This window comes from Sinocyclocheilus rhinocerous, unplaced genomic scaffold (genome assembly GCF_001515625.1).
Source record: "Sinocyclocheilus rhinocerous isolate Xijiao unplaced genomic scaffold, SAMN03320098_v1.1 scaffold2715, whole genome shotgun sequence".
Taxonomy (NCBI): Eukaryota; Metazoa; Chordata; class Actinopteri; order Cypriniformes; family Cyprinidae; genus Sinocyclocheilus; species Sinocyclocheilus rhinocerous.
This window is the reverse complement of record NW_015667273.1, coordinates 452,049-470,507: the sequence shown is the minus strand read 5'-3', so window position 1 is coordinate 470,507 and position 18,459 is coordinate 452,049. Positions and strand designations below refer to the sequence as shown.

At 36.1% G+C, this 18,459-nt stretch overlaps 1 protein-coding gene across 2 annotated transcripts in view; it reads right to left on the bottom strand.

Moving 5' to 3' along the window:
• The window catches only part of LOC107733549 (protein bicaudal C homolog 1-B-like), a 36,838-nt gene extending 20,855 nt beyond the window's left edge, over window positions 1–15,983 (bottom strand). For both annotated transcript variants that reach the window (XM_016545216.1, XM_016545217.1), the window contains exons 1-2: window positions 15,657–15,983; window positions 4,991–5,037 (exon numbers count right to left, since the gene is read on the bottom strand). In XM_016545216.1, coding sequence (XP_016400702.1) covers window positions 4,991–5,037; window positions 15,657–15,843 — 234 coding nt within the window. In that variant the 5' untranslated portion in view covers window positions 15,844–15,983. The remainder of the gene's footprint in view (window positions 1–4,990; window positions 5,038–15,656) is intronic.
• Between the last annotated feature and the right edge of the window lie 2,476 nt (window positions 15,984–18,459).

The following is an 18,459-nucleotide window of genomic DNA, read 5'->3' as shown; positions in this document are numbered from 1 at the left end:
CATGCTTTGAATTAGTGCTCTGCATTTATCCCATCCAAAGTGCACACACACAGCATTGAACACACACACACCGTGAACACACGCCCGGAGCAGTGGGCAGCCAATTCTGCGGCACCCGGGGAGCAGTTGGGGGTTGGGTGCCTTGCTCAAGGGTCATGTATTGTCACCTCAGTCATGGTATTGAAGGTGGAGAGAGCACTGGACATTCACTCCCCCCACTTACAATCCCTGCCGGACCTGAGACTCGAACCCACGACCTTCGGGTTACAAGTCCGACTCTCTCTAAACAGTAATATTATTACAATTAAAACAACAGTTTTATATTCTATTATATTTTAAAATATAATTTATTCCTGTGATGGCAAAACAAGATTTATTTTAACAAAAAATCTTTATTTTTAAATCCTCTGTATTGCAATCTATTGCACAAAACATCAGTCACTTGCACACACTAGAAACAAGACACTTGTAAGCTAAACGCAAAGTAACTTTATTATTGCGGCAATGGGAAAAGTCATTCTGTAATTAGGCCTGTCGCAATAATCAATATATCGACTTATCGCGCAATATATGTACATGACCTCAATCATTTTTGGTGACGCAATATATCGCCCATTATATTTACTTAAAAATTAATGTCACTATGTTTTGTACATTCCACTTGCGCCTGTGTCTTTTGCAGCTTCTTGTACATAATGTGGTGTAATCATTAGATGCTAGTTCAAATTTTAAAAAATGCTTCTACAAAAAAAGTTTCATCTGCAGATATGGCCTTGTTTAGAGATCTGTGCCTTTGTGCATACGGACATCTGACTGCTAAGTAGTGATTGTGTTTTTCAGCAATAGTGTGCACCCTTAATTTACAGAGAAAAGAAGGTCAGGGAAAAATTTCTAGATGGAAAAATCCCCATACAACTTCTTTGTGCACTTTTCTTTTTTTCTACTTGTTGCTCATGCCGTTACATTATGATTATATATTCAGTGGCATAAAATGGTGTTTAAAATGACAATAATATCGCTTATCGCAATTATTTCTGGGGCAATATATCGCACAACAAAAAGTTGTTATCGTGACAGGCCTATCTGTAATATTTGCTACATTCTCTTCAGTTAAGTTTAAATATGGTGTTTCCGTTAAGCAACGCAACAACGTCAAGAGCACTCTACACTGATGACCTTGAACCAAGCGAAGGCACAATCAAACATGCCTGAAGGAACCCCGAACATTTCAGATGGAATTAAAAGGTGAACGGTGCTTAAAGTTTGTACAGGCAGTGCGCCAGTTCCCATTTCCATTCTGTGTGTTTGTGTTGTGCTGCCACGGTGCTGTGCGTTCTATAGGAGCAGGCTTTATTCCCGACCTGCTCTCACTTTCTCTCTTGACTGCTTTCTTTGGCTCCAATCTGCAGATGAGGGAGATTTCTGACAGACCACACAGCAGTTTTAGGGTTTGCGGTTTATTTTTGTGACAGACCAGCACATACCTCTCAAATGGGTCAGACGATTTCAGAAAAATTGGGTTAACTATACATTTGAAAATTTCCTTTTCTTTTCCCCCACACCCAATATCATCCTGTCACAGGAATGTATACACTCACCGGTAAAAGGAGAGAAAGTTTCAAACGGCAGCGACTTCAAAGTACCGAAGTCACACAAACTGTGATCTTCTTTAAGTCATTAAAAATGGGCACCGTGATGGAGAACAGAGTGTTTATATTTGACAAATGATGTGCAAGAGAGAGTGGATGTGCAAGAGCGTGTGTATTGAGATCTGCTTCCTGTTTCCTTTGTTGATTCAGCTGAGGAGCACTCAGAAGAACGAGCAAAGAAAAGAGGTGTGAGGAGGAGAAAAGGAGGGAAACGGAACAAGGGAAGAAGAAAGGGCTGGGAAAGCCTTCACTTTGACTGGAGGCTGAACTGCACAGGTGTACACAATACACTGCAAAAAAATAAAACAAATCCATTACAAACTCTGTAGTATATTAACTGATCCATAATATGGCACGATAGGAACTCAAGGGATACTCCACCCAAAAATGAAAATTCTGTCATCATTTACTCAAATTAATCAAAAGTGACAGAAGACATTTGAAACGGTTTCCACAAAAATATTAAGCAGCACAACTATTTTCAACGTTGATAATACGAAATAAGCATCAAATCAGCATATTAGAATGATTTCTGAAATATCAAAATTCAGCTTTTCCATCAAAGGAATAAATTACTTTTTACAATATAATTTGGTTGCAGAACTACATAATACATACATAGTTCATAAACATACATAGTAACATGTAACATAATAGGCTATAAACAGTACTAAGTTAGATGTCTGATATGTTAGCTTATGTATTTTTATGCTATGATTCTCCCATGATTCTGAAAACAAACATTAGACAACCAAACTAAATATGCAATTTCAGTTTCTGACAAAATATTTTATTTATAAATTGTATATTTATAAATGTCTAAAATGTTATAAATGAGTGTATTTAAAAATATTTATTAATTTAAATGAATTCATTATGTAGCTAAAAAATCATTTGAAAAAAAAAAAAAAGGAAGACATTTTGAACGAATCTCTTGAATGATTCAGACATCAAATACATGTAATAGTCACTGTTTGCCACCTACTGGCATAATGTAACATATACAATCTATATTTGAAGCGTATCATTAGTTCCAAAGGTTAATTACTCGTTTTGATCGAGGCTGCTGCAACATCAGAGTCTATATCCGGATTAAAAACTTTTCTCCAAATACTTTCATTATTATTTAATGTTTGCAACATAGAAATGTAGCCTACTGTGTAAGTAGACTGTTTCAAAGATAAAGCTTAGGCTACATGATGAGCGCTGCGCTGCTCAATCTGGATCAGTGGCTGCGTGAAAGCAGGTTTAAATATTCCGATGTGATTGTGTTTTCAAAGGTTTAATAGACATAGCGGAATCACCGTCATTTAGGAATAAGATCGCGTGTCTTTTAATCGAGATTGCGATCTTTTAATGATTAAGCATGCATACATACGAGCCTATAGTCTAGGCTTTTTTTTTTTTTGTAGCCCATGTCATATTTGTACCAGACCTCAAAAGAAACCCGGGCCCAGGCCCCGGCGGTCCCCCGCTTCCGCGACCCATGCGCTGTGGTGATGTTCAAGATAATAATAATGATAAAGATATGGAAACAGAGACACAAAGAATGGCTGAAAAGCAAGAATGAGCAACAGGCATAATTTCCCTGTCACGGCAGGGAAGGAAAACTCAAAAAAAGGTTTAATCACTGAAATGATGACTCTCTACTGCCTGCCTCCCAGAAAACCCATTGGTATGGCTTCCCATGTCACCACTATCAAAAAAACATCAGACATTTGTCTTTCTCTCCCTCCGTTTATCTTTACTAGTAGTGGGTGATTCTCAGAAGACCAAAACATAGACCGTGTCAGACAGAACACAATAGTACAAAATTACAACAAAAAAAGGAAAAGACATCACAATCATATAGGCAAAAGTAGATGAGACACAGAAAGTCTAGTTCTTACCCACTTAATGTTGGCATGAAATTAAAATTTTCTTAATTCTTTATCTATTTTATAGATAATATATATATTATATATATATTTTTTTTTTCTTTTTTTTTTTTTTTCTAAATATTGATCTTTTTGCAAATGATGTGTTACTTTTTTTGGAAGCTCATAATTTTTTTATCAAAATGTCTTGATAATTTAGTGAAGAAGAAAAGACCTGTTGCCACTCCAGTTTCATTACCATTTCATGTCAACTAAAAAAAAAAGACACATACACACCAAATAATCTGCAAACAGCTGCAAACAACTAAGACAGAGAACTCTGCATTTGTATTGTTTATATATCATACATGAAGGGCTGAATCATCAAATCTGCTGTAATTTAATCTCTAACAAAGATAATATATAGACAAAAATATATTGAGATGCATAAAAATGTCTAAATGTACCACTCTGAACTGCCTGAGAACTGGCATTCACTAAAAAAGATAACCACAAAGGCCTTCTGGATCAACCATGGAAAGACAGCAATAGTGCAAGTGAGGACAGAAAACAGTGATCATATCAATACTGCAACTAGAGAAGCGCTGTTCATAGACTATACACAAACCACAATCATCTGAGCCAAACCAAGAATATTTTGACAATTTCATTGGCCCTTGTTATCTCTGTTTATTAGAAACCTAAGCAGGGAAAATTGTTTGGATCAAATCAATCAAACTTCTGAATTGGCTCCTCCATCGAGCATCTTTGGTCAGATTTACTGTGTTTGAAGAAGCCTCACCACAAACTCTCACACACACACAAAATGCTGGAAAGACCAGCACGCTACTGGAATATGGATGATAGTTGTGATAGAGTTTGTGTGTTCAATAGCTATAGTGTGTGATGCTGGAGATGGGAGATCTACTTCCATCCTGCTTTGAAACTAATGCTAAAATTGCTCATAACAATCCAGTTCCAATCATTTAAACATAATACAGTGAAGCTTAAAGTGCTGGCGCACCAAACAATATATATATACACAGGTAAAGTGGAACATCACAACATCAAAAACTACTGTTTATAATTTTAGGGTTAGTAAGATTTTCAAATGTGTTTGAAAGATGTCTCTTACGCTCACCAAGGCTGCATTTATTTGATAAAAAAAATAAAGTAAAAACAACATTAATACAGTGAAATATTATTACAATTTTAAATAACTGTTTTCTATTATAACATATTTTCAAATGTAATTTGTTTATAAATGTAATTTATTTCTGGCAAAGCTAAATTATACTCCAGTCTTCAGTGTCACAGTTTATAGATGTCTTCACTGTCACTTTTAAATAAAATATTTTTAATATTTTAATAAAATTATTAATTTTTATTAATCTAATAAAAGTATTAATTTCTTTTTAAAAAGTGAAATCTTACTGACCCCAAAGTCAATAAATAAATAAATATATAAAGTAAATAAATTCTTACCTTCTGAAAAAAATCCTCTCCTCCATTTATCCTCCCCTCACTGGCCGCTATGTGAGAAAAAGAGAGAGAGACATTTACATTACCATTAGCAAGAGACACTTTTATTTTACAATTATTTCTGTTCACTAAAATGTTTAACTACCTAAACGATATTTAAGCAATAAGGTATGAGAAGCCATGCTATATTTGAATGAATAACATTTTAAGGTTGCTGTCAGGGACAAGATGTATTTAAAGACAACCACAAAACACACACATATAAGAATCAGGCAGCATTCTCACAACCTGCTGAAACTAAATGTATTTCATATGTCACGCACATGCTTGTCTATTACACACGCAAGCAGCTGTACAAAGCTCAGACTCATGCACTTAGTTATAGATGACAAAAAAACAGTTCATAAATCTTAATAAACACACTCACAGAATCCCACACAGGGTATGATGCTTGCCTTGCATATGGCTTATACATGTACAGCATGTGTCAAAACTGCTCTTTGACACTAGAAAAAGTCAATTTAAACTAGTACAATGATCTACATAATTTTTCCAGCTATTATCAGACTTCAGATCACTCAAATATGTAATTAAAGTGTGATGTTGAAAAAGGAAAACGTGCAAAGACTCCCAGTCAGGTGCGATGAAAACATTGGGTTCACAGGAAAATCTGAGAATTTGTTTGCTTTGGTGGGACGCTGGGTCTCCAGATGTTTGGTTGAGATTGTCCTAACACAAAATGAAACATTCTCGCAACATATGTGTCTACATAGAGGGCGATTCATCTAATAGCGCCAAGCCCTCTCTTGCACTCCTGCTCCTGCTTTACTTTTAAAGTTGAAATATGGATTTCATAGAGAGGTCAGAACAACAAACCCCAAAATGGGAGGAAATAAACGGTTTGGAAATGGGACAATCTTGTCATCTAAACCTCTTAATGACCCTACAATCACAAAAAAGCACATCCACCCATCTCTCCATGAAATTCACTACATTTCCAGATCCAAACAAGGAGAGGAAGAGCTACAATTACAAGAAGTGCCCATCTCATTACACCAAAGTTTGGTTTGATTTGAACCCTCCTTCACTTCACATCATTGCACGGACTAGTCAATGGAGCAATGCAGGAATTTAGATGGCAATGATGAAATTTACAGATTTATTTGGGGAAAAAAAGAAATGGTATCCTCACAATTTCTCAACAGTGTCTGGCATGTGGTGGAGAGAGAGGGATGAAAACAACAGTGAGAGACAGAGAAGTGGTTTCAATCTTTGCGTTCCCAAAACAAAATCCATTAAAATACTTTCATTTATTGATTCCACTTAATTTTAAGCAGAAACACTTTGATTGTACCCGGTTTTAATAAACAAGTCATTTTCAAGGTAACATGCACAAATAGTGTTACAAATAAATAAATAAATAAATAAAATTCTTAAAACAGACCATTTTTTTTATGTTTGCAATTTTTGCAACCCTGTTATACTAAAATCTGAGACATGTCTGTACAGTTTAATATGTATTTCTATGATTTTGTTATTTAACAATAAAAATCTAGATAGATAGATACGTAGATAGATACGTAGATAGATAGATAGATAGATAGTCAGAAAACCACTTCACACTTTAAATCACAATCAATCACACTTTAAAACTAAGCGCCATTCACATCACTGTAGCTCACACAAGTCTGATTTTGGGTGAAGTGAGGACAGAGGAAGACTGAGTTCACTCTCTGAAGTTGTGAAATCAGTGAAAGCTCACTTCACATCTCTCCTATCAGATGCTGTAAATTGAATCAACAGTTTCGTGAGATGTTTGGATGATGTCGTATCTCTGTAGCACGGATACACATGTGGTCATTCCTCTGTAATGAGTACAGCATGCAACAGATTAACACCTCTGAACTACACCTGTCCCCACTACTCACACACTAGCACATAAATGCTTATAATTCCATGTTAACTTCAAAAATGTTACTTCAAAATACTCTTGATCCTCTTTTTCTCATACTCACAAAAACAACTGAAACACATCCAATGGAAAACATGTACATACTCAGGCTCAGACAAATATGAAAATAGCAAGCCTCAAACCAGACAGAATGTTAAATGCAGTGTGTGTGTGTGTGTGTGTGTGTGTGTGAATCTGAGAATTTGTTTGCTTTGGTGGGACGCTGGGTCTCCAGATGTTTGGTTGAGATTGTCCTAACACAAAATGAAACATTCTCGCAACATATGTGTCTACATAGAGGGCGATTCATCTAATAGCGCCAAGCCCTCTCTTGCACTCCTGCTCCTGCTTTACTTTTAAAGTTGAAATATGGATTTCATAGAGAGGTCAGAACAACAAACCCCAAAATGGGAGGAAATAAACGGTTTGGAAATGGGACAATCTTGTCATCTAAACCTCTTAATGACCCTACAATCACAAAAAAGCACATCCACCCATCTCTCCATGAAATTCACTACATTTCCAGATCCAAACAAGGAGAGGAAGAGCTACAATTACAAGAAGTGCCCATCTCATTACACCAAAGTTTGGTTTGATTTGAACCCTCCTTCACTTCACATCATTGCACGGACTAGTCAATGGAGCAATGCAGGAATTTAGATGGCAATGATGAAATTTACAGATTTATTTGGGGAAAAAAAGAAATGGTATCCTCACAATTTCTCAACAGTGTCTGGCATGTGGTGGAGAGAGAGGGATGAAAACAACAGTGAGAGACAGAGAAGTGGTTTCAATCTTTGCGTTCCCAAAACAAAATCCATTAAAATACTTTCATTTATTGATTCCACTTAATTTTAAGCAGAAACACTTTGATTGTACCCGGTTTTAATAAACAAGTCATTTTCAAGGTAACATGCACAAATAGTGTTACAAATAAATAAATAAATAAATAAAATTCTTAAAACAGACCATTTTTTTTATGTTTGCAATTTTTGCAACCCTGTTATACTAAAATCTGAGACATGTCTGTACAGTTTAATATGTATTTCTATGATTTTGTTATTTAACAATAAAAATCTAGATAGATAGATACGTAGATAGATACGTAGATAGATAGATAGATAGATAGTCAGAAAACCACTTCACACTTTAAATCACAATCAATCACACTTTAAAACTAAGCGCCATTCACATCACTGTAGCTCACACAAGTCTGATTTTGGGTGAAGTGAGGACAGAGGAAGACTGAGTTCACTCTCTGAAGTTGTGAAATCAGTGAAAGCTCACTTCACATCTCTCCTATCAGATGCTGTAAATTGAATCAACAGTTTCGTGAGATGTTTGGATGATGTCGTATCTCTGTAGCACGGATACACATGTGGTCATTCCTCTGTAATGAGTACAGCATGCAACAGATTAACACCTCTGAACTACACCTGTCCCCACTACTCACACACTAGCACATAAATGCTTATAATTCCATGTTAACTTCAAAAATGTTACTTCAAAATACTCTTGATCCTCTTTTTCTCATACTCACAAAAACAACTGAAACACATCCAATGGAAAACATGTACATACTCAGGCTCAGACAAATATGAAAATAGCAAGCCTCAAACCAGACAGAATGTTAAATGCAGTGTGTGTGTGTGTGTGTGTGTGTGTGTGTGTGTGTGCGTGTTGATTTCAGGCCTTTCCTGTGCTCTATTTAGGACGTGGGTCAGAAAAACTCCACAGCTTTTGAGTTTCTGAAAGATACAGCTTCGCACACACGTCCAGAGTAGTGTTTGATTATAGCACAGCTCCTGTAAACTATGTGTGTGTTAGGAATGTGATGAATAAGAGAGTGTAAGAACAAAACTGTATAATTTGAGTGCATTTCTCCTGGATAATCCTGGAACTTCCCTTCAACTCCAGAGCTCAGTGAGTGGGCGAGACATCAGAGAAACTTACCCATGACCAGCATCTGGATTCAAATCTTATTCTTCACTATTAAGATTTGAAGCCATCTGTTCTGAAGTGATGTCACAACCTACACTACAGTTCAAAAGTTTGGGGTCAGTAAGATTTTTTCTTTTGGCAGAAATTAATAATTTTGTTCAGCAAGTAACTTATACTGTAAAGACGTATAATTTTACTAAAATGCCGCTCTTTTGAAATTTTATATTTATCAAAGAATCTTTAAAAAAGGTATTCATGGCTTCCACAAAAACACAAATGTTTTTAACATTGACTAAAAAAAAAAAAAATTCCTTCATCACCAAATCAGCATATTAGAATGATTTCTGAAGTATCATGTGAAACTGCAAAAGTAACAGCTGCTATGCAGGTTTGGAATAATCACTGGAATAAATTGCATTTTAAAATATATGAAAATTTAAATCAGTTATTTTAAATTGTAATAACTTTTCACAGTATATTCTTCTTTTATTGTATTTCTCAACATATAAATGCAGCCTTGATGAGCAGAAGAGACTTCTTTCAAAAATCTTACCCAAACTTTTGGTAGTTCATGGTAGTGTAATCTGATTGGTTACATCAACCTCTTATGACAGGAAACATAAATCACGCTACATATAAGCACGACCCAGTCAATGCCCAGACTAAAGTACTCAGCCATTTGTGCAAATGATTCAGAGCTTTTATCGTCTCAGACAGTTTATGTGCCATGTCATAACTTGAGAATACACACACATGCCGTCGACACATCTATTGCAGACTGGTTGTACAATCTCCTGTAACATTTTCTTTTGCAACTTCTGAAAGCAAGCAGTCTGTATGAAAGGAAACTCAAAATGTAAAGCTCAAGTGAAACATCTGGTCATGGGAAACTAACACTTAGGCCCGAATGCCTCTCAGAAACAATGCTTACCACCACTAAAAGGTCGGCACAAGTCTGTGAAACTATTTAACATACGATGGAAAAATAGGGCAATAATCAGGCAATATGAACCGCAGAACTATTTGGGATTATAAAATACAGATGTGCTGAAAACACACTCAATACCTCTCCAAAGGTACTGAGTGAAAAGGATTTGTCTGTAATGTGAATGAAATAATGTGAACATCTCATCTCTCCATGACGATAAGGAACTTTATCCCCGTCTGACAGGTTATGAACACAGGTGAGTTTTCAGCCAAACTAAAACTCTCCCAACATTTGGAGTATTTCTGCCAAACACTCATCTTAGTAATCCAATAGATCAGTTCTTTAAGATTTATTACCCAAGTCTGAAGTATTTCATAAAAAACAACGTAAAACCTGATGTATTAAACCCAAGACATAGATTTATATTTGTAAACATACAAACAGAAGTCTACTTGGAAGAAAACTGCACCAATATTGGCAGTGTAGGCATTTATAGCACTAGCAAAAATGGCCTGCCAGTTGAAACTGCCAAAAATTAATAAAACAATATAAAATGAAAAAAAAATCAGCATACTGTTGTTGCATCTATCAAACCATAAAACTCTTGTTACCAAGACAACACTACTTCAAAATTAATTTTAATACTACAACGTGTGATTTATAATTCATAAATAAACATCAATATCTGATATATTGATTTATTGCTTAAATTTCTAAATTAAGACACACGTGTGTGCCTTTAATATTCAAACTGTACATGTATGCACATAAAAAATCTAAATCCAAGGCAAAAGACCTGTGTTTCCCTGGCAACAGTGTGCTGAGCCATGAGCACATTCCCAAAACACAACGCACTTCCTGTTGGTTCACTTACCAACCCAGACACATGCAGCACGTTAAGAATCATGCACTGAACATGCAACCAGACTAAATTAGACTCAATAAATAAAACCCACGTCAGAAAACACTCTGCACGCATAAGAAAATTAATAAAACACACAGCACAATTTGGTGGTAACAAGCCTGACCCACACACACGTTCACACACAAAAAACAGGATTAAGTGGGAAAATTACTCATCCTCAGGTCATCCAAGTTGTAGAGGAGTTTATGTCCATAATTGTAACAGATTTGGAGAAATTTATCATTACATCACTTGCTCACCAGAAGATCCTCTGCAGTGAATGGGTGCCGTCAGAATGAAAGTCCAAACAGCTAATAAAAACATCACAATAATCCACAAGTAATCCACACAACTCCAGTCCATCAATTAATGTCCTGTGAAGTGAAAAGCTGTGTTTATAAGAAACAAATCCATCGTTAAGGTGTTTTAACATTAAACTGTGACTTCTGGACAAAATAAGAGTCCATAATCAATAATAACATTTCCTCTGGTGAAAGAGTCTAGCTTCTGTTGTCCTCTCACATTAAAATCCACCAACACATTTGTTTACAACTGTTTTGGATTGTTTTTGCTTGTAAACAGTGCTTGATCTGTGCATATTTCTCCCCTGATTCAGATTAAACAAATTTTTACTGGAGAAAGCAATAGCAATTTAGCCAGAATCAACAGTTTGAAGATAAAAAATGTCTTAATGATGGACTTGTTTCTTACAAATACGCAGGTTTTCGCTTCACAACACATTAATTGTTGTGATGATTATTGTGATGATTTTATCAGCTGTTTGGACTCTCATGCTGATGGAACCCATTCACTGCAGAGGAACCATCAGTGAGCAAGTGATGTAAAATTTCTCCAAAACTGTGAAGAAACAAACTTATCTTCATCTTGGATGGCCTGAGGGTGAGTAAATTTTAGATTTGGGGTGGGGGTGAACTATTCCTTTAACTAGCAGGTGTGAGATGTACTGAAATTTAGATCTTAAAGTGCCCCTATTATGCCTTTTCGAAATATTACCTTTCATGCAGTGTGTCATGCAGCTGTATGTGAACATAAACTATCTGCAAAGTTGTGAAGCCGACAGTGCATGAGAAATAAAGTTATTGTCTTATAAAAAAAAAAGTTGGCTCGCAATCGACTAAACGAGTTGTCAGGAATTCGAATCTTATTCTGTTACGGCTCTACATCACGAAGTAATACATTTGCATAATGTCTGCCCACGTTCTACGTTGCCAACTTGCCCGTCCACAAACAGTAAAATTTTCTGTGGTTAACATGTCGAGAAGATGCTGTATCCTACGCTGTGAGAGTACATTTGTTTTATCACATCTTACAATTACCACAAACTTGTTAACACTTGACACCTACCACTGAGAAACGTCCTGCTCCAGTCGTGCTTGCGAATCAGTCTCTTGGCGATCGCCAGTTCAACTGTTTCATCATCAGACTCCAGCTCGAATTGGTAAGGTACAATCGATACCATCTTTTCTATGTATTGACAAGTCTCCAGGGCTGTCATTCCGTCATGGCAATGGGCATTTCGTTTCCGACACGCGCTGTACGCGGTAGACCAATCCAGAGCCAATCTCACTACAGCTCTGGACCAATCACAAAGGACTGTGCCATCTGACCAATCACAGCAGTGAGGGCTCACGGAAAGGAGGAGTTTAGAGAGACTGATTCTTTGAACTGCTTCGCACAAGTCGTTTACGAATCATTTAGAAATTAGGTCAAATTAAATCTATTTTTTGAGAAAACTAATGTGTTTTTTGACCTTGCATGCATGTAAACCTGTTTTAGGAGACTCGTAAAACAATATTAGCAACCTTAAAAATGGCATAATAGGGGCACTTTAATATGTAGTTTCACATCCTGCTGCAACAGAGAAAAACCTACAAAAACACACATCTTGATCAAAAAGCCACTGGGAGGACATATGATTTCCATAAAGTGCCGGAATAAACTCTGCTAAACAAATACCGCATTCTTTTTAGAATTCCTTATCGCACGGAATATAAGGTCAGGCCAGCACACATTCATTTGTTTTTAATCAAAACCAGACATCTGATGTAACAGCCATTGGGGTAAAGAAAAAACTGAATCCTAATATACAAACTATTCCCATAAAAGTTAGTGAAAGAGACAGATAGTGCAAGAGAGACAATGCAGTATTACAGTGTGTCTGCAAGCCTTTCCCTCCAAATCGTCACTCGTTTTAGTAATTACTTCTATGTAAAAGTATGAGCACTTTTGTGCTTTCCAATGAAACCCTAAAGCCACTCAGATTCCCTTACGTGAACATGAATCATAGGTGATCCACTTTTCTCCATTAGTCTTTCTGAATAAGCCTATAAAAATGAGCTGATTTAGTCGTGGTCTGGCCGAAGGGGAAAAGTACAAGAGTGGGTCTACCCTCTGTCTCTCCCTCACCACGTTCTTCAAAGAAATAAAAAAAAAAAGATTTTAATTGTAACTCTCACGGTCTCGTTTCTCTCGCTCTCTCTCCCATTTCCTGGAAAAGGGGAGCAAAATTGTGCCACACAATAAACCTTCACACAAAAAACACACGTCGCTGGATTTATGATCACGCCTACTGCTGCATCCGACCAATCGAAACAACAGCCGTTCAGAACACCTCCAGATGTTGCACGTCATCCGGAGCAAAGAGATGATTACGAGTCACTGAATCATAGGTGTGGGAAAAAATGCCCACATCACTACAACAATGATTGTAGAGTAAGTATATGAGTGTGTGTGATGTGAAAGGTGTTGTCTTCGTCTTGAAAATGTGGTAGCCTGGTTATGGGAGTTTTCCTGGTGCTCTTAAGCTCTCTCATGCTGAACTGACCTTTGACCTTGGGGTCCAAATATCAAGGAAGCATTCACTCATGCAATCGCACACATGAAGACAAAGGTGGTGGAAGGAGACTGAGGGTCTCAGTTTTTAAAATTTTTACAATGCATATCTATGTAAAATGCAACAAAATACTAGAATATAATAGATATCATTATCTAGTACAAAAAGCACTGCGTTTATGAGACGTCCTTACTTACATAACTTCAAAAGTCTGTGTTTGTATTAATGTACAGGTTTGGATATACCTGTGATGAAAGATTTGGAAATATTTGCACAAATACAGTGAAATTTTTGACTCGTGAGGGCATTTTAAGTGGTTGTTTTAATTTGAATCTACAGACATAAACAGTTTTTGTGAGTGATAGTTTATCCAAAAATGAAAACTCTGTCATAATTTATTTATTCAATAAAATACTCACAAAGGAATGCATATACATGAAGGAAGGAATGTATATGCCATTTATGAAGTCAACGTCTATATAACTATCTTAAGTTTGGTTGCTTTGAAGGTATGGTAACAAAGGCAGAGACTTTGTAAACTAGAGGGCCTGCTATAAAAGACCAAACATTTTGTACATGTTTAGAATATGCCAATACCAAACCACTGACCTCAACTTGTAATACATAAACTTGTTTAAAATTCTCCTCTGCTGAAGTTACAACAAAAGAAAAACAAAACGAACTGATCATTATTCTGCAGTGAAGTAAACTGTCCATTGCTGACAGACTGACTGTAAAATATGATGCAAGTGTTGAATTATAAGCTTTAACCAGATGATGTTGCTTGAAAAATGTTTGTGTGTGTTTGTGTACAGGTTTGGCTGCACTTGTGAGGGCCAAATTTGTGAAAATGCCCTCACAAATTTAGTTAAACATGGTGAAAGTCGACTTGTGAAGTGGTCCTTATGATTTGAAATGCTCATACATCAGCTAAATTATATTTTACAAATGTAATGTCAACAGGTTTGCATGAAGGTTTGGTTTAGGGTTAGAATAGTATATCATTATCCTAGTATGAAAAAACACTGTGTCTATGAGAGTTCCTCACTAGTATAACTTCAAAAGTCTGTGTTTGTATGAATGCACAAGTTTGGCTCTAGTGTGTGGCCCAAATATTTAAAAATAGTCTTACAAATATAGTGATTGCTTCAAAATCTAAAGAAATAAACAGGTTTTTATGAGGGACAGTTCAACCAAAAATGAAAAGTCATCATTTATTCACCCTCATGTCATTCCAAACCTGTATGACTTTATGTGGAACATAAAAGAACATATTTTAAGAAATGTCTGTTGTTGTTGTTTTGTCCATACAATGTAAGTCAATAGTTACCAAAGAAGTTTGGTTTTTAAAAATATATTTTTTGTTTCACAGGAGAAATTCATACAGTTCTGGTATGACATGAGGATGAGTAAATTTTCATTTTTGTGTGAACTATCCCTTTAAATTTAGGGTAGCGCAAACTTGATCACCTCTGTATAAAAACCACTGAGTCTATAGGATCTTCTCACTGGTATAGTGAAACCAGTATGTGTGTAACTGTGACAGTGATGCTTTTGATGGATCAGTAATACTGATCTCATATTCATAACTTACATCTGACATTTTATTGTGATCCAGCTGAATGCATTGAAATGATTGGAATTTGACAAGTATTCATGTAAAACTTTTATGACACTCCAATAATAAACTTCTTTTTTAACCATGGTGAGTTATGAATGTCTAACATCCACATATTTGTACTAAATGAACATAAGAAGCTTAAATATTTCATATACAGAGTCCATGCATCATCCTAAGCTTATTATTCAGTGCAAAGTTACCCAAAAATTGTTGCTAGTTCATGTGAATGTCTGAAGAAATTGGCTACTAAATAACATCCCAGTGCTGGTTTTCATGTCCTACACAACAAGCAGTGTCCTCAACACATATCTTTCAAGATGGACTTCGAGGAAACATTGTGATATTTTTAGACAGAACTATTTATGCTTCTCGACGCCAAGCAAGACTGCGAGGTTAGCTAAAAGTATTTTCAAGATATCAAATTGTGTTCCCAGTTCTTTATGAAAATGTTTAAGAAAATGTTAACATACCCAGTAACATAGTTTCAAGTTTCTTGCGGTCAACTCGAAACCTTTCCTCGGTCCAGTCTGGGTCAGGCGGGGAGATGTGGCCGCGGTGGCCGCTAGAGTCATCCTCAGACACGGCAGACGGTGAGTCGTCACTCCGCTCGCTGCTGGAGCCCTGATCATGATGCATGAAACTCAGCGGCTCAGCCATTTTGCGCCTTAAAGTGTTTCAAACTTACTACACGGGGTTTATATATGAAAGAGGCAAACGGCAAGTCAACATTAGGAGAAAAACATTCCGATTTCCAGGCAAGTTTTTCCAATCCTGCCTTTGAAGTCCCTTAAAGCCCCTCTGGCCCCGAGAAAATCAATCTGCCCCTAGATTCCTCACCCCTCCACTTTTCCTCTGGCTCCAGGACCAGAACACACTATAGTTGGAGGACATGGATGCATGGACGGATTATGGTCCCGCGGGAGCATTCACGTGTCTGGAGGATCACCGCCCACTCTCCTCCCAAAACTTTCTCATCATCATATCCAGTTTACCCTGCACGCGCGCAAAATAAAACACTTTGAAATGACGTTAAGTTACTTACAAAACGACTTGCGTGCACATTTTCTTTGTTTCTATGATGCACATTTTCAACTCCGGAATTAAAAGTCTTTTATTTAAATGTATTTATTTCTTTATTTAAAAAAAAATAGACTTTTTGACCTTACAGTTAAAAATGTCCAGTTACTGCAACTCTCTAGGAAAACATGCATACATACATACAAATAGATAGATAGATTCAGCAAAACCTTTTTCTTAAAATCTCATTTTATTCTTATTAAATGGAGCAAACTCTAAGAAAAGGTAATTCACTTAAAAATTAACTTAAATTTCTTTGTATTTTTAGGATATTTTCTGTAAGATAAACTGTTTATTTCATAAGGACATTACTTGACATTTTTAGTCAACAAATCAACCTTTTTGTCGAAAACAAGTTATTTCCAAATGTATGAACATGGACAAAGATGTTTACATTTGTAGGAAATTTTCACGTGTATTTTAAACCAGATATTTAATTTTACTGACCTTACTGAAGTTGGGGGGAGATGGGAAGAGAGAATTTGTGTATAACAGAAGCTAATTCCTTTGTCTTATTGAGCCAATAACTAATTTCATAAAATAAACATCAACCTGGAATTATTCATGTGTACTTACTTTGCCCATTATTGTCGCTTGCCAGTGAAACACTTAAAGTGCAAATATAATATACTGAGCAGACCGTCCTGTCAAAGTATTACCGTAAATGCCAGTGTTCTACTACAGTGTAGTTACTAGTACTAAAAACCTTATGGTGGAGATAAATATCGCCATCTAGTGGCACAAAGCTACGACGCAGAATTAACCCTTGTGCGGTCTTCAGTCATTTCTGACCGGAGAATTTTACATTTTAAATTTTTTTTAAATCGTAGCTTCACCAGAATGGTACGAAACTTGGTGACTTTTATGACACTTGGTATGTGAACACCAAAATAATTGAGGGCATGATTCGAAAAAGCTAAGTGGTCGTAAAAAAAAATAGTCGGTGAAACTCTAAAACGTCTAGAGTGCATTATTCATGTGTACTTACTTTGCCCATTATTGTCGCTTGCCAGTGAAACACTTAAAGTGCAAATATAATATACTGAGCAGACCGTCCTGTCAAAGTATTACCGTAAATGCCAGTGTTCTACTACAGTGTAGTTACTAGTACTAAAAACCTTATGGTGGAGATAAATATCGCCATCTAGTGGCACAAAGCTACGACGCAGAATTAACCCTTGTGCGGTCTTCAGTCATTTCTGACCGGAGAATTTTACATTTTAAATTTTTTTTAAATCGTAGCTTCACCAGAATGGTACGAAACTTGGTGACTTTTATGACACTTGGTATGTGAACACCAAAATAATTGAGGGCATGATTCGAAAAAGCTAAGTGGTCGTAAAAAAAAATAGTCGGTGAAACTCTAAAACATCTAGAGTGCAAAATCAACACACCAACTCACACACGCGCGGACACACACACACACACACACACCTATGAACTGGTGTGACTGCAACACTGCAACTATGTAAAACAAAATCAATAATTCAACTACAATGCAGTAAAAAGTGGACAGCAAGGAAGGGGTTACACTCTAAAACATCAAGTGTAAAATGGATACATCCACTCACACACACTCACTCACAGACACACACATATAGAATTATACACACTTAAATGAATTGGTATGGCTATAACCATATAGCCAAAATGAGTCAGAGGACTGAAATAAGAGGTTAAAATCAGATCAGACCCAGAAGGATTAAGCTCTGATAAAGCATTCCTGTTAATTTTTATTACATTTTTATAGAATTTTAAAGTTTTGTGTAACAAAATGCTTTCTGTGTTCAGGTTTGAATGTAGTAATAATAATGCAAAAACCTACACTTCAAATCAACATTTAAAACAACAAAAAAATATAAACCTTGACAAAAAGTAGTCTTTGAGAATGCCTTAATATACATTTAAATCCACAACCTAATAAAAGTAAACAATTATGTATAAAAACAACTAGGGAATTCACAAGCCTCTCTATAGAGTCCTATACAGGAATCTAGTGGTTACACTATGAAATTACAGGTTTTTCTTTTTTTGCTCTCACCAGGAGGTGCTATTCTGCCTTAAAAAATTGGATTTTAAAGGCCTAGTCTCTATTTTAATCTTAAATACTGCATTCATTGAAAAATTATTTGAAAAAATGTGATTTTTTTTTTTACTATTTTCAATGGGGAAAATGTATCATAATTATTGCATAAA